The 24,111-nt window shown below is 44.1% G+C and overlaps 1 protein-coding gene across 7 annotated transcripts in view; it reads right to left on the bottom strand.

Moving 5' to 3' along the window:
* LOC128299182 (protein groucho) overlaps positions 1-23,474 on the bottom strand; it is a 186,864-nt gene extending 163,390 nt beyond the window's left edge. For all 7 annotated transcript variants that reach the window (XM_053035055.1, XM_053035056.1, XM_053035062.1 and 4 more), the window contains exons 1-2: positions 23,179-23,474; positions 8,308-10,116 (exon numbers count right to left, since the gene is read on the bottom strand). In XM_053035055.1, the coding sequence (XP_052891015.1) occupies positions 8,308-8,343 (36 nt within the window). In that variant the 5' untranslated portion in view covers positions 8,344-10,116; positions 23,179-23,474. The remainder of the gene's footprint in view (positions 1-8,307; positions 10,117-23,178) is intronic.
* Positions 23,475-24,111: the final 637 nt, after the last annotated feature.

The raw sequence follows: 24,111 nt of genomic DNA, 5'->3' as shown, positions 1-24,111 counted from the left end.
CTTTGACAGCCTGGCCATTCTTATTTGAATAAAAAAATAATCTAAATTTAAGTAAATAAACTCGTTTCGAATTTGAGAGTGAAAATTCCAACTATTTACAGCACTCCGAAGTTTGACAACTCTGAGTTCTGAAAAAAAAACTTAGACTCTATACTATGTGAATCATCAAACTAAATGTAAACAGACAAACGCAAAATGAGAGAGCTCGTGTTGCCAAAAATGCAAAACTAAAGAACTTGTCAACGAAATATAAAAAAAAGTTCAACAAATATGTCCAATGACGTATGGCTTTAATGTAGTTGGAGTTGGAACTCTCTCAAAACTCTCGTCTAGACGAGCTGCTTCTCGTCAACCAAGCTTCTACTGTCCGAATAAGACCCAAAACATCTTATCTTCACTAAAATGTGTTTTTTTTTCTTTACTTAATAAGCTCTTATTTCCTGACTTCCTGTTGGAACTTTCAAAAACCCGCCGCGAAGCTTATCATCTTAACGATGGCCTAATGACGACGCAATACAAAAATCGCATCAAATAATTGCACTGATACCTTTTTGAAAGCCTCATCAAATCAACATTAAGACCTATGGTGTAATTTGTCTTTCGGAAGCTTTGCCGGTATCATTTTGCTTTACCAACATTTAATCCATACCAATGTCACACGTTCATTCCGTCTCAAGGGTTAATGATAATTTTGCACAGGTACACCGCGCTCGGTAGAACATTAAGGTAGCGCCCGGTATGATGTTTGGTTTGACGTTGTTCTTCGGCACGATCTCGAGGACGAGATAATTATCCTAGTTCCGGCGCACTTCACCCAGCCCAGCCCAGCCCAGCCTGCCTGCGATGGGGCGATCGTTACGCGCAGGAATCGCTCGCATTGGCCAAATTACCCTCCATATTATTGATGGCGGTGGTGACGCCGGGCCGAACACGGGGTGGATAGTACGGACGAACCTCACACACGGTTCGGGATGGTTCACCCGGGAATGGTTTGAAATTCTTGCCTTGGAATCCTTTACACCGTGTGTGAAAGCGCGAAAAGTGTGAAAAAAGGAGCGAGAAGTGGTGCGCGACCGAGGGGAAAGAGAGGGAGAGAGAGAGGAAGAGACGATTCCCGCAAAAAAAAAATGGTAGCACACCGGTTACTACGGTGAGTACTGAAATTAGCGCAACCATTTCCATTCCCAATTTGTGGACGAGGCATTACTGTGGTGCAATTATGTAGCAGTGCATCCTGTGCGGCTTGCGAGAGACCCATGCACACAAACAGCAACACCATTCCGAACGCCGGCTCGGTAAACTCAGCCGACCACCGGTAGGACCGGCGCGAATCTCGGGACGCATTAATGATTGAGATTGAGAAAAGCCGTTGCACGGTGCGGTCGCACCACAGCCAACCCAACCAGGCGCAGCCCGCCGTGCTCGCTTAATGCACACTAATGAGTGTACGGAAGCCGACCGATTCATTTCGGTGCATTACGTTTCGCGGTCGTCGTCATCGCGCGAACAAGTGCAGGACACAGGACAGAACAACGCCGCGTGCACTCGGTTGCAGCAGACCACCACCGGCGAGTGCAGCGCGGGAGAGTGATTTTGTTGCGTAAATTGCAAACGAATCACCGCAACCGAGAAAAAGCCAACCCGGCTGCAGCAATTCGTGCTGGAATTCGTCCCGTAGCGGCAGCGTCAGTAAATGGGATAGCGAGGGAAATAAATGAAGGAAATTTATTCGCTTGCGCTGGTATGGGATGGGGAAATATAATCAGCAATCAGAATGTTGTTGCTGTTTTGTCCTGTTGTTGGCTAAAATCCATTGCTTATTTGCCGAAACGACCTGCTAGGCCATGGTCAGTGGTTTAATGGGGTTTTATCAGAGTTTACTACAAAGGACCGCTACAGGGTCCTTGAACTGATGCAACTGGACAAGGTATCTAAAATCCATTGGAATTCCAGAATTGATTGGATCTCATTTCTGAAATCGGCTCAGAATTATCGGCTAAAAACCTGATGTCGTTACTCCAACACTATAGCTCTACAATTCTCACATTGAGACATAAAACTTGAGAGTATAAATAAGTCGTGACAGTCATTTTGAAGTGTTATCTTAAGTGTAAGTGTAAGTTAAAACCATAATCCTTGAATAGGGAGCCCGAAAGAATAATTCCAAACATCGATCAACGTTTTCTACACATCCTGCGTCATCCTTCATAATAGATCACTAATGCCATGCCCAGATGATCGTTTATGGTGGGATCAATTGGGGGAAAGTGTATTGTGAGCTACTAATACCAAGCATCAAAGTCGCCATGATCGTTTATGGTGGGATCATCTTGGGGATAGTATATTGTGAGCTATTAATATCAAGCATCAAAATCGCCATGGTTTTATTTTGCCAACATTTTAACAGATTCGCTCACGAAGAATAGCGTCCAACAGGTGATCTATCGCTCGATAAAATTCAAAAAGTGAGTAAGAGATGGCAAAAGTGATAACTAGCGTCGGACAAGCCTTGAGAAACTCATCCGTATACTCCTATGTTTATTGCCATGCACATAACAAAGAAGCCTCATCAAGTTCGATCACATCTCGATCAACCATGCATGTACCAAGAGGTAATTGATCTACCTTGATATTACGGAAACTGTTATTGAACCAACAAGCTGCAATAAATAACACAAAAAACGTTTGCCTTTGAGAGGAGGAGGGTCGACATGTATGTTTTAATGACAAATGAGCAACAATTGCAACGTCATCTACATCCAAATCAACAAATCAATTTTCGTCGATAGCACCGGTAAACGTTTCACGCGAAACCGACGGAAACAATGCAACGGTAACCGGACAGTTTGCAATGATTTGCCATAAATCAAATTAGATAATCAAATACTTCCACCAAACACACAATGCCGGATGATCACGTGACAGCAAACAAGGGGGTGGGGTGAAAAAAACCCCAAATAAACACATCGAATGCGATCAACCTCAGCGGAGAGTGTGCATTAACGCAACGCTTTTCACCAGCGTTGTCTGCATGATGAAGGATGTAAACAAACGCACGCAGGTGTTATGTTAATGTACGTACAAAAAGGCATTCCGTGCCAATGGAGCCAACGGAACGAAGTAGTGCACTTCACGCGCTTGATGGCTTCATTTTTCTCGCAACTTACCCTGCTAAGAGACCACTCTTAAGCCCCCCCACATTCCATGCACGGATGGTTCCGATCCTATTCTCACGGGCCACACGGCTCACGCCCAAGATCGCCATTGTATCTCACGCCTTTCGCATTCGCGCCTCATTACAGCCGGCGGTTAGAGAGAAAGGAGGGAAAACCGTCCAACAGTTATCATTTGCTTGAAACCACCCCTTGCCATGCTCCAGGGTCGTTGTCATTTTCGCTTCATCTTATCGCCATCGACACAATCTTGAGCGAGCGTACAACGCACTATATAGGACAAACACACGCGTGAAAGGCATGTGTAGACGTACATACGTATAGACATGACAAAAGATCGTGTTGCGATTTTGTACCAACCAGTGTCCTAAAGTGATTTAATTACAACTATGAAGCTGCGCCGGGCGGAACACAATTGAACAACCACCCTGGACCACTCGCCCCAAGCCCAACCCATCCCCCTTCTTCATCTGATTGCCCTGGTCTTTTTTATAGACACCCTGACTGCTCGGTCTTGTCTGCCGGAGCGTTGCAGATGATAGACGGAGCGGAACTTGAAGGAAAAAAAGATGCCTTCTCACCGTTCCATTGCTGGAAGGAGGGACACAGGGGTGGGACAGGGATGGCGTCTGATGGTGGTGGTATTATGATTACCAGATGTTACGCCAGACTTTCCCACCGAACCGGGAGAAGGGGCGCACTGATAACTTGCGAGGCGCAACAAGAGGCGCGTACGACGAATCGGTTCGCGGTTGATTGATGACATTCCAAATCGAACATATCGCCGAGTGCTACCATTGCCATCCCCCCCCCCCACCACCACGCGCTGGAAGCTTCGCGCGAACCAATCAAACCCATTTATCGCTCACTCAGCGCGATACGCGAGAACACGCCAATCATTCCGATCGTGCCGGCCGGCCGGCCGGACCCCTTACCAATCAAAGTGAGACATTCGAGCCGAGCCGAGTAAGTGAGTGAGTGATTGCATCAACGGCGTTGTCGGTATGTGGTGCGGTCGAGGAGGAGGGGAGGGAATTGGCATCCGGACGGGGGGGGGGGGACGCAGAGCAAATTAATTAAACATTGTTCTCGCGAACGCCACTACAAATGGCCGGTTGAAGGGTGCCGCCTGCCAGCAGTGGCGGACTGGCAGTGGGACGACAATGAGCGGTTGAAATCATTGTCCATTTTCGCTATCTAGCATAAGCAATTAAGATGTTGCTGGTCTGATAAGGTAAATTAAATCCCGCTGTAAATAACGCACCCCACACACCGCGAAGCACACCAAACGTGGAGAGGGTGGTTGTTGGGACTATTAGGGGTGTTTGTCACAAGGTGCGCCCGCCACTTAACAGTTGGGGTCGTGGACTTGTGGTGAGGATGGGTGTGGCACCGACTGCCATTTGTACGACACGCTTTTTCCCTCCCTCCCCCTCTGGTACCCCCGGGGACCAATGCGTTCCGAATTCAAACGGAACGATCGATGACAGCGCAATGGCACGGAACAACAGCAACAACAAAAAAATGTGGCAACAAACTGAATACACACGAACAACACGAACACACGGTAGGTAGCGCGACTGGTAGAAGTAGAAGCGTACTACACACACGCACATGGCGTCACACATGTATCGGGGGAGGGGGTGGGCCCCTAGTTTGCCCCCGTTGTGCGTTGAACAGCGTTGAACACAAACAAATGGTCCACCGAATCGGTTGTTCGGAACAACTCGGACAACTTCACCCGACACACCCGGGGCGTTGTTTGGGGGTAGGGTGCGCGATGTCTGATAATGACTGATATGACATAAAATGTAAGCTATGTTGGGGTGGGTTTGTTTTTTTTTTTGGTTGGTCTTTTTCTACATTCCATTCCATTTGCATTATCACCGTATGAGATCGTTGCCAAAAAAAGGTGGGAAGTACATTGGCGAACTATGCGTGTTTATTGGCGTTTTATGGCATAGACATTGAACAGCATTAGCTTCCTTTTCAATTTCATAATATTAAATGATTAAAATTGATTTTTTTTCAACAACATTTTAGCAATTGATTATAAAACTAAAATTCTATGCATTCTACAATAGCTAGCAATAGGGTTTTCAGTATGTATTAGTATTAATACCGGTGCCAAATCTCTGTCAGAAGATTGTCCGTGTAGACAAAACTAACAGGCTAGAAATAACAGACTAAATACTAAAGTACTGAAGTACTCCCAAAAGTTGAAGAAAACGGAGAACTGCAGCTCATTTAAATATTTAAGAAGAAGATCACTAAGGAAAAATACATAAGATCCATTTTGTATAAAGATAATTAAAAATCTCTAAAAATGTTCACTTCTTCTTTGCGATCATAAACAATTCATCTACGCTGTTATTACTGAATTAACATTAAACATTTGTGTTAATGCAGGTTTATTTTCATACGGAAGGATTCACAACAATAAAAGTGAGGTAAGGTTTGAGATGTGATTGCATGAACTCAATGCGACTTAAGGGTCGAAAAACCAGACTTGACTCCACAAACCATCCAGAGTCGAATCCGCTGCTACAGATTACTCCAGATTTCACTCAGCATTGGCACAACAGTCCATTCCGTTAAATGTGTCTTGTTAATCCGGACGCAATTTCCGAAGAAAAATAAAGTTTTACTGAAACTTTGATTAATGTACCTTCGCATTTTTGTTGATTTAAAATTCAACTCAACCCGAGAACTATAAACAGTATTTTTATGTATCATATACAGTCATGTCCAAGGTCTGTGCAGGATAGAGGTCGAGTAATAGCGAAGATAGAGGTTCGCCATTTTGGATTTCATTTGACGTTTGGTCGCCCGTGTAAGATTCCTTGCGTCTAGCCTACTTGTTTACTATATCCTTCTTCTTCTTCTTCTTTTGCGAAACAGGATATATCCTTCTATGTAGTGAGACCCTAGGGCTTTCTCCACATATTCAAAGGCTTACTGTTTCCTTTTTTTAGGCTTTCGACTGAATCTTGCGACTTTTATAATGTCATCTGCCTTGATTACTATATCCCGATGAATCAACACAACTACACACAAAACAATTGAATGGAAAAGGGCGTCCAAACGTCAAATCACATGTAACGAACTTTTGGCTACTTGTCAATTTGCTCTACATTACTCGACCTCTATCCTACACAGACCTTGTACACCAATATCTCCCAAAGGTAGTCGTGTTTTGGTGTTACTCGTTGCCAGTGACAGCTCGTGATGGCTGCGTTTACAGAGAATGGTTGAAGACTTTTGCCATACATAAATGGTATACCATCCAAGTGTGTTTGTCTTCCAAAGCTACAAGGCTCTCTCGATCATCAACAAACAGCAAGATATTCCCTTGATAAAGCATGCTCATGCAACACTGATGGATCTGCTCCCTCCAAAAGCGATCGTAGTGAAAATCAATTGATCGATGTTCATTGTTGTTCATTTTAAGTTTTTTACAAACAAACAAAATACAAAAACACACAAAACTACACACAAAAAACACACAAAGTACAAAATGAAGGAAAATTAGCTAAAATTGCAGCGTAAAAAAATATTTTTAATGTAGCTTGCTTTGCATAACTTAGCTGAACTTTATAGGCACAACTAGCATCGTATCACTATTCATCGACAGACATACCCCACTACAAATAGTTTTTCTCATCATCAGCAACAAAACGCGATCAAAAAAACCCTGCGAAGCGATTACAAAAATTATTGGCTCCCGACGAGTTCATCACCACAGGAAATGTAGCTTCTGTGCCGTTTTGATCATGTTTGCCACCGTGCGCCGCATTCATTCCCTTATGCTCTATCGCGCCACAGCCCAGGATAGAAGGTAAGGTAAACCTAAAGTACAAACAGCTTCTAAACCTCTCATCTCGTTATCGTTTTCCGCATCTTTACGCCCGGTACGAACGGAATGGCTCACTCGGGTGCTGCTCTCGCCGGTTAGGGGGGTTGTTGTTGTTGATTTTTTTTCTCCTCTCTTATTCGTGAGAAATGCCAGCATTAGCAAAACGATTTATCTGTTGATCGCGCACCGTCACAATTTCCACTTAAGCCACAGCCAACCGGGGGCAGCACACGGGGGGTGCATGGAAGCGAAGGAAAAACCTTTTGTAGGGCTTTTTTTCTCTCGTTTCATTCCAATTTTTTTTTTCATTTTGTTTCGAGTGTGTGTACAAACAAGTTTCGCTCCGTTTGGCATACTTTCGTGCCCAGCATGCGGAACACACACGGCTGAATAATGCGCTGGTTTGGGGCTGAATTAATTTGGCCAGGCAAAAAGGCAAGCATTCGGTGGCCGAAAGTGGATGAAAGGTGATAACCATGCACTAATGGGCTTCGTTTATGGTTGAGATGGCTTCTTGGCACATCAAAAACCGGCAGCAAAAGCAGCGTGATGAAGAGATTCTGATCAGCGAGCATAAAAACCGATCGGGCTTTCGGAATGGGAGGGAATTTCGAGGAGGAGGAATGAAATTTATGGAGTTTCGCTTCTGCACATACACACTACACCCTGTGCCACCACTGCTAATTAATGCCATAAAAGCTTGAAGTTTGGAGCAACAGCAAAAAAAAGCTATATTCCGATTTTCTAGCACACTTACTTAATGGAACCATTGACGTTATTTATTCAAACCTACGAGAAAAAAAAAAACAAAATAACTCCACAACAATAATCCACCCGCTGTACCCACCCTAATCAGCAAAGCTAATCGTCCTAAACAAAGGCTTAATAATGTTAGCCATCTCTTATTAGGTAAAGTCGTAGATTTCATTTGTTTTTACATTTCCGAAGTAGAGGGAGAGCTTATCGTTCATTGCGGGTTGGAAGTCATTTATTTTCCATTAACTATTGCAATGCTGCGAATGTTTACGGTCGGTTTCATGAAAGTGGAAGAAAGACGTTCATCTTCATGCTCGTAGATGAATTATTGCTAAACAGATAGGGGCCATGCTAACGGGAAGCATATGCAGTACGCTCCCAAACGGGTATGGACCCGTAATGGCAGGAAGCAAAAGAGTTCCCAATTTTATGTTCCCATGCTTATCGTGATCTCCATCTCCACCCACCCGCATGATGATGCGAAACGTTAATTTAATATTAAGAAACAGTAATGCTCTTTACCGATGCCGATGGATGCCGTGTCGGTGCTGGATACATGATTGATGATGTATTACGCCTGCTGGGAGGGGGTTTTTGTGAAGAATAAAACCACACACACTCACACTTTAATCTGTGTTCTTCTTGGTCGGCAAATCTATTTCACTCACTATTTACTCACGCTCAAGCTTTGATCGCTTTGATATTATTGGAAAGCGCGGATGGGATTCACGCGCTTCAAGCTTTTTATCTCAATTATTCGCAATCAGTGGATGAATAATCTTCACCAAACATACACAAGCACTAACTTCGTACCACTACCACCCGGTTGGTAATTTTCTTCACTTCTTCACTCGTGGCGCACAATCACAACATATCTCCCTCTCCCGTAGGTTTTAATTTTTTTTCTTTTTTTGAAGATATAGAATATGCACGATCAGCTACCAACACCGATTTGATGTGCCGTCGATTAAAAGAAAAAAACGCCAAAAACAAACACAGGGTGAAAACAATTCAACTTCCCGCCCGTTCGGGTCGGGTCGTGGAGTATGTGTATGCCACGAAATGCCGCAATTTGAAACGCACACCGGAAACCACTTATTTTGTTTTCAATTTTCACCTTCACGTACGGGTGTAATATTATTACAAATTTTATTTCTTTCCCCTCAAGACACGTTTGCCGCCGATTCATTCACTACGTCGTCTCCCCACCATACACACACACGCGCAGCTCACAAAACCCCTGCTTTCCACTTTTTTTTTTTGCTCCACGGATTGCCTCCTGCGCAGAAATGCAGCTTTTTTTTACGGTTTTGAGAGATTAATTACAATTAATTGGATTTCATTATCGAACAAACAATATATTTCGGCGATCATCGAGCCGCGATCGTTACGGCCCACTCCTGCACCAGCCGGACCAGCATCATCAGCTTCATTTCGATGTGCACCACAACCATTATCATCCGCCCGGACGCACGATCCGCACCGCACCCGATTGATTCGTAACGCCCGCTCGGAGGGTTTTTCTTCTTCCAAATGGCGTGGAAACGAACGCGAAAGCGAATAAAAAAAAACCGCGCGGCGGGGGTAAAAACTACGAAAAATTACTTCCCAATAATTACACCAGCAACGCCTTCTTTCATTTTTTTTTATCTTGCTTCGCTGGCTGACCTTTTTCCTTCCCAAAGGCTTCCTTTTACACACGATCGCACAACACACTCGGTGGGGGGAAGGTGGGCGCCCGTTACCGGCCGCCGTCGAACCGACACTTAAGCCACTAACGATCAATCAATTTATCAATCAACGAATGGAATGGAACAAAAAATTATTTGATCCGATTTTTTGATTAAAACTTTTTGCTTCTTTTTCTCTACCGCGTAAGAGCACAAAATTATCCCACTTCCTTCGGTGTTGGGACCTTCGCCGGCTGTTGGATCAATTGGAATTCACCGATCGGTGAGCAGTTTTAATCCGGCTGTTTCAGCTTAATCTCGCACTACTCCAGCTGCAACTTCCTGCACAGGATATACACGAGCGGTCGGCTCCGGTCAATTGTTTGCACCGCGTACTGATGAACCTCTTTAGCACAATTTCCACAATGCGAGATGGCGCTTTGCACCCAACGCTTTCAGTGACTCTCTTCGCGCAACTTGATTTTTCTCCTGCGGTATGTTTCTTTCCTTCCCGTTGCTACTCCACTTACACTGGGTGTGGGTGTCTGGTTTCAGGCTGAGGCCATTTGTATTAGCATTCGTATTGCAACGCTGAAGCGTACGCGGCTCTCATTCACGCATTCGTCCACTTTGTTGTTGAATAGGAGACAATTAATATTGGCTAAAAAAGAGATGAAAAAGAAGTATATTATTATTAACATCATTAACAAAATATTGGCAGTAATAAATTGTAAAAAGGATCAATTTATTTAAAATTGGCAAAAATTTATCTTGCACAAATACGCAGTTGAACGTTTATTACACGGAGTCTGATTAACCGACGGGCTCCATAAGACTACAAACGACAAAATTAGATATTGCTTAGCGTACACAGTTTAGTGACTGCTTAATATAAACGGGTTCAAGAGTTGAGATTCAAACGTTGCTAGATTGTTTGTATATAACGGATAATTCAAAAGTGCAATTATAAAGAAAATAACAAAAGGGAAAATAGAGCCCAATCATACAATCAAATTTGGATTGTTCAATATAATATTTGATTTAATTAAATCCATATGAGTTTTATGATTGCAATTGGACTTTTTGTTGACTAAATTGTGTTGTGTTATTTAAAAAAAAATATTTAGACAATGCAAGGAGTAACAACAGACCTGAAAAATGATCTGCTTTCAAATATGAAATGGACTTCGATCCTTAAATGTTAGAATCGTGAAGCAATACCCTCAGGTACTTATGAGACTTCCAAAATTAATTTTGTGAACAAAGTTCTTAATTCGTATAAAAATTTGAAATAAACTTGAGCATCTTGTAGGCTTCCTTTGTAGGACCGGGTAAATTCAGTATTTTGTCGTTAACTGATTTTGTAAAATCAGTAAAGTTTTTTTTTGTATTTCAAATTCAGTTCCCAAGCATATTGTATTTGCTTGAGCGATACAGTAGGGTGTGTGTTCTTTCTACCATATGTTTTGAAAACCCTGCATATTTCTTCTTTGCTTCTTTTTCTCGGCAGAATGTTATGCGTTGGTCAAAATATTGATGATATTGCCATATAAAATGAAACAATGCAACTTTGTGATTTACATTAGCAACAAACAAAATGTTTGTATTTAAATTTTATAATCAACAGCACTCACGTATTAAAACAAAAACTCATAAAGACACCGAAAACAAAAACCCGATTTCATGACCAAAAAAATAAATAAATAAATACCATAACTACCGCACAACAAAACAACAGCCAAACAAAAAAAGAAAAACACACACACTTCTACCCAACACCCGTAAGTAATAACAAAACGTGCGCGTCCCAAAAACCATGGGAAAATCAATTTTTCAACTGTGAAATAAAGCGCCCCCAAGTGTGTCTCTCGCAAAAAAAAAAACGAGCAAATGTGCACCGAAATTGATGCAACAAAATAAATCCCAAAACGCACATTCACGTGCATCGAAGCGTATAGACGTGATCGCTAAACAAGCTTTTTCCGTCCAGGGCCGACGGCGGTGTCCCTGAAAGAGGGGGGTTAGGGACGTACCGGCGCCCAAAACCCATCGACATTTTCGCCACGAATTTGGCAAACTTCAAGGAAAAAAAAATAAAATCACACACACACCGAAAAACAAAAACGACTTTATTTTGCCGAAAAATGCATTCCATACCAACGCTCTCGTTCCACCCGCTCGCACACTTCCACGACCATGTACCAACACCCGTTTTTTTCTTCACCTTCTGCTAGCAATTGTATGCTAATTGCAGTGTACGGGGGGAGAATGGGCAACAAAAAAAAATGAACCCTTACAAAAACACACGTATATTTATATTAACGGCCATTCGGAATCGGATGCGTGCGCGTCGGCAAATCAGTTTTCGGTTCAGGTTTTGATGGAAAAGGGAGGAAGCGGAGGGGTAGGCAGAGGGAGTGAGGATATCTGCAGCAACAGCAACAACACCACAACCGATTGCAGCCACGATTGCGCCACGTTTCACGTGACCAGAATTGAGGAATTTGACTCATCCGCTCGAATGGATTTCAAAGGCGCAGCAAAAACAAAACAAAAAGGAAAGCAAGCATGCAAGAAAACGAAAACAAAACACCATTGACCCAAACGCAAACGTGTGTCCCCGCGACTCGCAGCGGCAACAAACAAACTTAAAACATAAAAAAAAATAAAAAGGAACGAAAGGAAAACAAAGGTCTCGCAGTTTAAAAAACAATCTCGTATATATGCTTCATCGCTATTCATTTCAGCTATCTGTTTGGTTTTATTTCTTTCCTTCGCTTCACGCGCGTTCCCGTCCGTGGGTCAAGGCAGTGGCGGTTAAGCCCCGTTTCGGGGGACCCGCGTTTGGTATTATGTGTGGCGTTGATGCGAGCGTGCGCGCGCGCGCGCTCCGGAGGTTCCGATTATTGATTTTGAGCACCTTCGAGGGAGCGAAAAAGGAATTGATTGCCTCTGTCACGCATCGCCACCAAGCATTCCACTGACCTGACCGGTGGGGACGCCCACGAACGGATCTCCGATAGAGGAATCATGGAATTAATAACACCTTCCCAATTTTCTCCCCAGCCCCTGGGGGTTATGTTCTTGCCGTCAAGCCACACATCTCACAAGGCAGAGCACGCACGCACACAGCGAATGTGAAGATTAAAAGAGCAACAAATTTGTGGCCTGTAACCTGTTCACCTATTCATCATGTTCGTACATACTTTATACAACGATCGCTTAATTCAACCCCCCGTGCCGCCGGACCGAGGTTTGGGCCACGGGGAATGATTATTATAATCCACCTTTAATTTTCAACATGCCGCCATAAAACGCCAAAACCGGTGTGCGTGTGTGTGTGTGTGGCGGGCTGGGCCACCACCAACCCGAACCGGTTTTATTGCCTCGATCGAGGCACCCGGGGTCGATTTGTGTTAAAAGATGAATGGTGTGCGATAAAAAAGCGATCAAAAAGAGTGAAATAATTAATCCTAATCGGCTACTTAGGGTTCTCGCCTGGTTCGACCTGATCCGACACACAACTGGTGCGACAAACCACCTACGATAGGGGGGCAAGAAGTAACACAATCCCCCCTGTGGGGGGGTGGACTTGACGCCTGAGTGGCGTAATAAAGTTGAGGAGAATCGCTCATCGAAAATAGTTTGTCAGCAAAAAATGGATCGATTCCGGGTTTCCGGTTCGTCCAGCGGAGGCGGCGATGAATGGAACGATTACAAAGCGGCAGGATTAAAACATTGAATTAGTTCTCGATCGCATCAAACCTCACCACCCGTGACCCCGTCGTGAGCACCGACAAAACTGCGTAGAAGAAAAAAAACCCAACTAATCCCGTCATCCGACAAAAAGTGGATCAAAACTATTAGAACACATCAGGGAGGAGTGTTCTTGTATTCTTTTTTTTTTGTTTAGCGTCCCCAAAACCATCATAATAGGCTCAATCAGTGGTGATTAAATATTTAACCCGCCTGCACTCGTAATCGCAACTTATCTTATCGATACACCATTACACACTATCAACTAATCACACACCATGCATGCACCAGCGCGAGCGCCACACCGGCACCGGCAACAAGTATGGCGAGCGGTCCGTCAAACCGGATTCACCTCAATGCGCGCACTCAAAGTGCTGCACGTGCTTGAATTTTGTTTTAATGGCCACCGACGATATGGTCAACGCCTAACGCTAAACTACCCAAAACCAGATTCACCAAGGGGGGGTTGGGGGGGGTGTGAGGGGCAGGGTGGCAAAATCACTGAACCGTACATATCCCTCCTCATCGGGCGGGCGCCATCATCATCATCATCATCGCCAACAGTGAGCGCAAAAAAAGCCTCAACCGTACGGCGTCGTGTACCGAGCGCAAGTGGTGTGAATCCAAGCGAAAAGGCGACCTACGAGGGATTATGCTTGAAAGGAGACAACAGAGAAAAAAACACACACACAGTAGCTGCTAATCAATCGCTAATTAGTGTCACTGATAAACTAGTTTACCGTCAGTTGTGCAGTGTGTGTGTGTGTCCCAAAGTCTGTGAATCGGAACGCGACTCCGTTGTGTGCGTTTCCCTTTTTGCGGTTAAGCCGGGATCATTTTGTCTAAAAGATAATATAGCAAAAGCTCAGTTATATCGCTCAGCTTTACTGAGTGAATAACTAATTTAGTTTAGTAGTTTTTTGAACAACGGTTGATCATTTCGTTCAGAGATTTAATATCAGTTTGACATTTAAAAAAAGAATCTATCGATAACACTGACAATTAAACGCAGCTATTAATCATGAAGAGTTCTCAGAGTCACAGTCTTTCTTTTGGATTGTCAGAGGAGAGAATCTTCATAGAGAAACCCACATCCTTGCCAAGGATGCCTGTTAAAACAGGAACCACCACAGTCAGGGAACTGCCCGATTCGCCGAAGCGCCTACGGACTAACAACTCCTCAAGCCTCAGAACCTATGCCGGATGGCCCGTTAGGACATTTACGTCAGCGAACAGAGTCACAGTCTATGAGCTTCCAAATCCAATTTCCAATCCAACATTCTGCCATCCCTTTGGAAGCTAACGAAAGCGGTAGTGTTGTGCATAATGAATCTTTTGAAAAGAGTCATTCATAAAAATCTTTGCTGAGGAGTCATTCAAATCAGGAGTCGACATTCAAAAGGTTCTTGAGTTTCAAGAGCAGTGTCGGATCATGCTCCTTTTGGCAACAGATGACCGAAGGACGAATAAGCTTATAGGTGGAGGTCATAGATATTGGAAAACTAAAAGAGATTCAGATTGATTCATTCAGAAATCCGAATCTGCATCTGATTCATCCAACACTAGAGTACTGTCTTCAATAAAAACATGCTTTTTTTTGAAGATCACAACATAATTTGTTAAGATCACAAGTGTTACTATCCCAGGACATCGGGAGTTATGTATCTTAATGTACACTATTCAACAGGAGCATGTTCTGGGGAATACTTCGGAATTTCCCCAGTGTGTCTGTCAATATCTGAGCAACTTATGACTCTGTCTTAAATATATTATTGTCCTCAGATGCTCAGATGCAATAAATTATGCCGCGATGATCGCACCAAATGCACAGCGCCATCTGTTCTAAAACGGAGGAACTAACATCTCTGCCTGATAATAGAGAACGCTATCGTGGTCTCACAATGATCTCACACTACCCACAGAAGCTCATAAAACAAACTATGCCCAATCAATTCCAGCAATGGATGTCCAGCAATACCGGCGGGTTTTTTGTGTCAGCTATACTAAAACGATTGAAGTTTAACAGCTACACCTAGCCTAAAACAAACACATTCCAATGCAATAAATGTGTAACACATGCTCTACTACTCCAGCTTTTGGGAGAAAAAGAACATCCATGATCGTAGCATACAAGCTTCCAATGATCGCCACCGGAAGTACCCGGTAAACATTGGTGTGAAATCTATAATTAACTACCCAAATCGGGTCGGAAATGAACACCCGACGACCGTAGCAAAGCGAATGGATCGTGTAGTGTCTTTGTCACTCATTACCATCGGAAACGTATCGGGAGTATCGATTAAACTTTCATCGGTCTGTTTTGCCCCCCGTTTGTGTTTGGTAGTCCACCCTTCCCCACCCCGGTACAGATCCGATCCGATCCGGTTTAAAAACAAACATGGCAGAGAGGAGGTCGAGGTAGAAACGAAATCACCATCACCAGCACCAGTGTGCCACGTCTTATGCCACGACCGGGCTACCACCAAATTGATGCCATCGCCGAGCGCACGAAGTTATTTATTGTTTTCTTTTCGCACTCGTGGTTAATTAATCTTTCAAGGCAGCACACTCGCAGCTGTTGCGGATGCGGAATAAATAATAAGCGAAATAGAAGCGACAGGCTCCCGACAGGCTGATAAGAGCGAGCAACCGTAAGCAATTATTATGTGCAATGGTTGTAGGGAACGAGCAAGCTTTGAAGCCACGGTTTGTTGTTTTGACGAGTGTCAATCGAGCATTGTGGAAAGAAAAAGCAAACTGGTAGCGGTCAGTTACACAACACAAGTTACAACAGAATTGTCTGAAACCGCTCACCGCTGAACTCTACCCGTCTGGTAATCTGGCTTAATGGGCCGTGTATGGTCGGTATCAATTGCACTATGCATGAAAGACCCGGCAGCATCTGGGTGAAGTCAGTTTATAGCTAGCAGGTCATCATTCTAACCTGTTCCTTCTCAATTTGCTTTGCCACAAGTACACACCACGGGGAGTAACGAGCAGTTTTCTTACAGCTCTAGCGCTAAATGGGTTTGTGTCTTGAATGAATTAGCATTAGCTGTATTACAATGGGCGACATTATTGAGTTTTCATGTCAGATTGCTGATCTTCATTCCAACAGTTTTGTGTCATTTGTTTTATCGGATTGAGTTTTGAAGCCTTTTCTTTTAAATTAAAGAGACGACAGTTGAAAACATCGTGCTGGCATGGTCAGGTCAAGAATCCCATCTCCGTCAGGTTCGATTCCACTTGGTCCAGCTAACGAACACACTGTGCTTCTTTACATCTAATGCCGAATAGATCGCTGAAGATCACCTTTTCCTCATCATGCAAGAGCATCCTCATCATGCCCCAAGCATCGTATCCTTCCGGCTGACACATACACAAAAGCCGAGATTGTTGAACATCACGAACTCACAAGACACAAGCTATCAGCTATAAGAACTCTACCTTAAAAAGCGATCCCGTGATCTCGAGATTCGCTCTACAGTCAAGGTTTGTCTTAGGACATCGATCGAATTTCTTCTGATCCTCATAAGCTGCAAGGACTTGGAATCTTGAAGCCTTATTTTAGCCAATGAATTTGGAGATCTCATCTATGTCTGCAAGATATAGCCAAATAGACCGTTAAACCAACAAGAGATTCCATCAATATTCGTTTAAGACGCTAGTTATTGTTTAATACCTCTATGAAATAGTATAATATAGCTGTTTTATATTATAATTCTTGGACAATTTGAGTCACTTCTTTTAATTTGTGTTAAATTTCACATAATGTTCAAATAGGGCAAAATATATCGAATAAACTTCTTCCAAAATTTCTAAGCATACTTAAAACTTAAAAAAAAAAACTTACTAAAAAACACAAAAATCTACATTGTACACTCATCGTGCCACTGCGTGATAAAAACCGAAACAGGAAAGCAAGGGCCAAAGCCACTTACGAGCGAATCGATACAAAACGACATATCCAACACGATAACCCGGTACACCTACGAAACAGGCCGCTCTTTACAGCCACGGCGTCCGCTGGTAGCTGAGTGTAACAAATCGATTGATTAAACAATAACAAAACTTCCTCCCTCACAGCCGTGCGGCATCCATTTGCTACACGCAACGTTGGTCCGGCGTATCGATTTGAAACGATCGGTTTGATGGTTCCGTCTGCTTCTTCCGCTACGTTCCGCCAACCCCAATCCCCCACGAACCCGCACCCGACCATCGTTTTCCCACCAACGATATAAAGGCATGAAGGAAAAAAAAAATACCCATTACCGGTCACTGGCAGTGCAACTTTTGCGCACCCTTCTCCGATGCCGGGTTTGGTTCTTCCCCAAACCCCGGAACCGATGGTCCGTGAGAACCGAAAAGGTTCAACCGTCTATTTCCACCGCGGGGTCATGGTCCAAACCCTATTCCACCCACCCCATGGAACGCCACCATCATCATCGGGCGGATCTATCCGCACGAAGAGTACGGCGGCTCACGATGATGGAGGGACTCGGCTTTGATCTACAAATTGAAATGGAAGCAACATTTTCTATTAGCGGTACAGTGCACAGGGAAAAGGGGGAAATTATTAAATCTAATCGACCGGCGGTCGGCCGGAGGGGCAGCTATACCGGCATTTTCTCCCGTTTTCCCCTTTTTCCCGACCCCGGGAGTCTCGCCTTGTGCCTTCCGCCCGCAAGGCGATGGTGTTGTTGGCGTCAATAATCGCGGATTGAAATCGTGAACCATGTGCAGCCTCGTCTTACACCCGGGGATTGTCTTGTTCCGAGCGAACTATTTTCTGTTTCATTTCCATTATTTTCTTCCCGGTTCCCACAGCTCCTGGGATGCGCCACGCAGCCTTTGCCGGCCTTTCATTTCGCCTGGTGTCTATCAAAAGACAATATAACAACAAAACAAAAAAAGAACACATGATGTGTAGGTGAACCGCAATGAGTCGCCACGTCCACCCAGCCATTTTACCAATTTCCTCCCACCCCCGTGGGGCTGGGCACACTGTTTTCCTGCCATCCATTCTCACACACTATCGCGGTACATGATCATCGTGATTATTCTCTTTTTGTTCAGCATTTTGCTTCATATTACATGCTACGGTTATGTGCTGTGGCCGACGATGATGGCACACACAGCGATTGATAAAAGGGAATGAACGGGATGGAACAGAAAGTATGTGGAGCACCAAGACTAATCAGACTAACCGTCAATAAATGCCGTTGATCCGTAGCCGCGGATGGTTTATGGATGAGAAAAAATATATAACATAAAGGTGTATAAAGAGGATTTCGAGTTCCAGTGAGAAAGTTGCCACTTTATAGGGGTCACTTTTTGAATGACGTACTCTAAAACCTGGACGATGTTTTTTGAAGTGTCTGATCACGTTTAGATATTGGTTGGGGTTCGTACAAGTAAAACTCAAAAATTGTACCGATTCAAATCAAAAACTCCACTTTAACTTGAAAAAACTCCAATTCTATTTAAATTAAGGAGATTTGTTTTGTTTGTTTCGATGATATTTTTTTCGATGATATTCAAACCAGAAGTCGTTTAGGCGGGTGACAGTTTCAAGAAGAATTCAATTCTGTGCAGAAATCAATTAAACTAAATTGATAAGTTATTTGATGTGATCAGTTATTATTAATATTATTCAATTAAGACATTAAGCTAACGCACACTTTCGTAGCATATTTCTGTTAAATCATTCTAGATTCAATATTAGTCATTCTAAGTTTGATATTTCTAAAGGCTCTAGGCCTTAATGTGCTACATCTTCATCAAGCTGTACTTAAATGTGAATAGAATCCAGACATTCTCATTTGAACTTGAAACCCTGATAATACACTTTGAAATTATGTTGTAATGACATTAAAAAAAATCAATTCCATCAACATAATGAATTCCCCCCTCCCTCAGTGCCAAACAGTAGATTCTATGTAATTCCAACCTATTTTGTAATAGTAACCAGAGCGCTGTTCGCCCTGCAGCCAATCAACCAAACAAACAGAGATTTGCAATTGAATAAAGCGCTGTGTCGGAGGAAAGCGAAACGAAACACCAAGTAGGCGATGGAAGCGATTTGTTTATCGCCGTACAGCCTTCACTGCTGCCGCGCGCGCGCTACTGCTGTCAATTTGACAGTCGGTTGCCGATCCAATTAAATTCAACAACCAACATTTGCTCATGTTCCGCACGATTGTCTTCTTGCCACTCCCCCCCCCCCTACTGCCCTTTTCCGTCCGGGTTTCACATTCTCCAGTGAAACTTAACCGTGGCCTGTTAACTGTCCGCGTAGCCTTTTGGCTTTTCTAGCCACGGCGCGAACGAACAAACTACCGTACATGGGGGGGGTTTCGACTACCGTCCCTCCGCGTTTGAGGCTTTTTTTCCTCTTCCCTTCGCTTCCTGTTGAGGTTGGTTTTGGCTTTATCTCCTATTTCGTGGCTTCTTCGTTTAGTTACGTTTTAGTTGCTGTTGTTTTTTTTTGGTGGGCCACGCTCTTCTGACACAAGCTTTTATGGCCTGATACAGAGGATGGTGCGGTGGCCGCGAATTCCGGCTCGCCCTTTATCGACTCGGGCTCCGGGGGAGAATGATTTGTTACTAACAAAATGCAATGATGATGTTAAGCCAGCTGCGGGGAAGAACGCCTTAGGAAATCGCGCACATCGCACGCCAACAGGCAGTTTCCTTTTATTTATTTGTTTGAAAATTGGGGTTTTAATGTTTGGTTTTATTTAAGGGAAGATATACTTCTAGCAAGTATCAAAAGTCAAATATTTTACGGAAACTTTAACTTTCAAGAATATTGGGTAAATATTCCGAGACAATACGAACAAATAATGAAGTTATGCATTTATCGCCAACGAAAAAAATGCAAAGTCAAAATTTTAAAGCTCATTTTCGCGATATGAAAACCCCAACTCATAATTAAGACCACTCAAACTTTAAACTTTCGCGAATTTGTCTATAATTTAGATGTTCAAAATTCGACCCGACAGGCAGTGGATCTTAAGTATCTTCTTTCAAAATATTTGATATCTTGTGAGTTCTGAAGGGTTTTAATGAAACGCCAGTGGTTACCGCTATTACGGATTTCGACAGCGCTCCAAAGAAAAAGCTCCAAAACTTCAAATTTGTGTTTAAATAACTCTACGGTATGTTTTGTTACAGTTTGGAAATACTTTTCGGTTGATATATCAGATAGTTTTTCTTATAAAAGAAGAAGAACTATAATGTGATTTTGTTTTTAATTGTTAGCATTATAGTTTCACAATCAAAGCACTAAACAACGATGCTCTACTGTACTACAGGGCACTGTTGACAACACAAGTAGGAAACTTCACGGCACATAAATTACCGAGAGATAAACATGTCCACGTGAACCAACCAAACGCTCCCGGACCCCGATGGACCCGACGATCTGTAGTGCAAAAGAAATCAATTATTTATAGCCGTATTCATTCGATTACAAGAAGCCCTTCCCTTCCTTCCTTACAACGTCATCCTCCCCATCCCACCCCACCCCACCAAAACGCACTTCCATCCATCCGGAACAGGAAAACGCTACCTCTAGTGCTTCCTGGGCACCCTTGAGCAATTTCAGCAGCCAAGAAATCACTTTACTCGAACCTATAAAAGAAAAAACTTAATCACTTCCCACTGGCGCCGATCGTGTTACAGCGCATTACATAAAACGGACGAAACACACTCGACAACAAAAAAGGTCGAACAGCAGCACCGAACGGCGGGGTGCTGTGGGGGTGTGTGTATATGCATGGGCAGCCACAAGAAGTAGGAACAACGAAAAAACTGGCCCCAACGGGCCACATCGAGAGGGGAAAGAAGGGAAGAAAGAGGGAGGGCGAAAGAAACACAACTACATACCAAAGAAAACACAAACGCAACGAATCAACCCGCGGGTCGATGAAGCGAACTAAAACGGAAATGTCAATTCGTACCCCCGGTGCGCGCGTGTTGCCTCGGCCGCGAAGTACGCGAAGAGTATCGCGACAAAGATTCGCGGTGGTAGGGGTAGTTGGGGCGAAAGAGCGAAACAAAAGAAGAAAAGGAACAAAAAAAACAACCCCCTCACAGCATAAGGCTGGGGCGAACGAGCGAGTGGCATGCATAACACACTAATCAACTAATTAGACGATGTTGACCCAATCCCGACGCCAAAGTGCCAATCCTGCGATTCTTCACCACCACCACCCCACGTAGAAGGGCGCAAACATGCGAACACAAAGGAAGAGGGGGAGGTGGGAGGTGACGCGGGTTGCTCGGATTATTCGCGTACGATTAAATCGCGCTTTAGTCCTCCATTCCTCCATCCTACCTGCCGCCCGCTGACAGTGGAAAGCGCGCGCACTCCACGCGAACGCGTGAGCACAGTGTGAGCGAGCGAGATGAGAGAGAGTAAGCGAAAGAGAGAGAGAGAGAGAACCGTCGTTTCCAAAACAATTAGCACCACAATTTGTGCTCTCGTCGTGGTCGTCGCCTTTATCGTCGTGTACGAGTGTGTGTGCCTCGGGGGAACAACACCACGCACGCAGCCCGGCTGCTCCAGTCCCGCTTGACAGGTGAGCGAAAGCGAGAAAGTACTGTCAAATGATGTGTGTGTGTGTGCATGTGTGAGAAGAGTATGGGTTATCTTCTCGCTTGAACGGGAATTATAAGTTCGTGCGCTCCCCAAGTCACATTAGCAAACACTCAACACGAACCGGCCAAATAAACGGGAGAGCCCACCTCCTCTCTCGCTTCTCCTCACGCAACACTTCAACTCCTTCAACGCCTCGAGCAAACGGTCAAGCAACCACAGAAGTGTATCAAACACAAGCACACGCATTTCACACATATGGATCGTGGGTGTTTTTGCTCGCTCGCACTCTTATACCCAGCCGAGTGAGAGAACGATTCTCACTTGCTTGACTCTTCACGCACACACTACTCTCTCTCGCTCTCTTCCTCGCGCTACTTTGGCATTCTTCACTTGCTTGTCGCGCGCGTATACACACACATGTTCATAGGCAACCACAGGTTTCGTGCTTGGGTTTCGATTTCATGCTCGTTCGCCGCACCAAGCTGCGGCAAGCGACAGCGTTTTATTTTATTTTGCTCTGTGTGTAGTTTACCATTCCCTCTCTCGCTCCCACAACACGCAACTTTTCTTCTGCTCCCTCGCTCGCTCACGCAGTGCATTGTGCTTTTTTCCTTTCTGTCGCTCCATCAACCGTGGCCGTGTCGTGCCATGTAAACCTGATTGTATCGATGTGCTGTCGATGATGATACCGCAACGTGCCGCCGCGGGTACATTTTGGGTAGATCTGTTTTTAACCTTCTCCCTTTCCTGCACACCCTCTCTACCGCCCCCACAACCCCTTCTACGCACTAAAAACAGTGATGGTGTACGACAGCAACAGCAGCAGCAGCAACAATAACATCACAAACCCGTCCATTATGTTACACGCTTTCGGGGGTCTCGCCTTCACCGTCACCCCCACCACACCCTCGACGACGTTGTCATCTTCATCATTCTGCGCGCACACGCACGCCAACCTTGTGTTTTGTGTCTCCTCGGTTGCTACGACCAACGCAACGTTGTTTTAGCCGGCATGAGCGATTATTATTAACCACTGCCATTGCCGTTCCCTGCCACTATCGTTCCACGTGTCCACCCACAAACGACCGGGGAGCGTTTTTTTTTTTGGGAAAAGAAGAAGCAGATTTTTTTATTTCCACTGAGCGCGCTTTTTCGAGATGATATTTGCACATTTTAGTAAAATCTACTACGAAACGCATTGCTATGGCACAAGTGGTTCACTGTAATACGCGTACGTATTATATTATTTCGGCGATTAATAATTGACACACTTTCCAACACATTCAATTGATTTCGGACAGGGAAGAGCCTTTTAAAACTACGCAGTTACGCGACTTACTGCTAACACACATCAATACACACCTTTTTGTATCGCTATTTTCACAGCATAAACTGGACGCACACGATTGGCCACTTCTTTGCACTAGGTCCGAACGGACGAAAACCGCGGAATAGCGCGGTTCACCCGCTAAGCACGTTCAAACACGTTGTCAGTGCCCCGCGTTTCCACCAATTGTTGACTGTTGTACTCTGCTGCTCGACGTGTGTATGTGTGTGGTTTAATTGCGTGAACAAAACGCATCCATTAATACGCGAAAACACCGCCTAAACACGCACGAAACGTATGGCAAATGCCTTCACGCGAAACAAAAACACGGAACGCCACCTTCGTTCTTCTGCCGACAGAAAAACAATGGTGCGGCCACGATTGAATTCCAAGTATCAAGCGCTCCCAAACCGGCGATTTGGCGAAACTCTCCCAACTCTCTCGCGTGCATGAGTGGGAAAAAAGACAACACAACCCAAGATGCGACACACTGGGCGAGCAGGGCGAAATTGAACGATGGAGTAAGGGAGAGAGAGCGAGATTTGTTTTCGCCCCAGACGGAATTGTGTGAGCGAGCGGGAGTGAATGAGAAGAGCAGAATTGAGCATCGCGTTCGAGCAAACGTACGCAAACATGCACACACACGTACATATCCGACTCGTGGATTTTCGAGCAAAATTCTGGATCCATAGTTCTGTATTTCATTCCATCAAACAATGAAACCAACCCCAAGATGCTATAATTGAAATGCAAAATAATCACTTAATTGTATTTTTGTTTTGGTTTTATAATTAAACATGTCCCAACTTTCCAACTATTTTGCCGGCTTTTAACGAAGTGCATACCGAGTTTTGAACAAATTGGCGCCTGGGAACTGCTCGAAAAAGCGACTTCTCGAAGATGTCGATTGCTAGAAATATAAAATCATTACTTTAATGAATGTTATTGTAATTTGAAATTAGTATACA

Source organism: Anopheles moucheti, chromosome 2 (assembly GCF_943734755.1).
Source record: "Anopheles moucheti chromosome 2, idAnoMoucSN_F20_07, whole genome shotgun sequence".
Taxonomy (NCBI): domain Eukaryota; kingdom Metazoa; phylum Arthropoda; class Insecta; order Diptera; family Culicidae; genus Anopheles; species Anopheles moucheti.
This window is presented reverse-complemented; position numbering and strand designations above follow the sequence as displayed.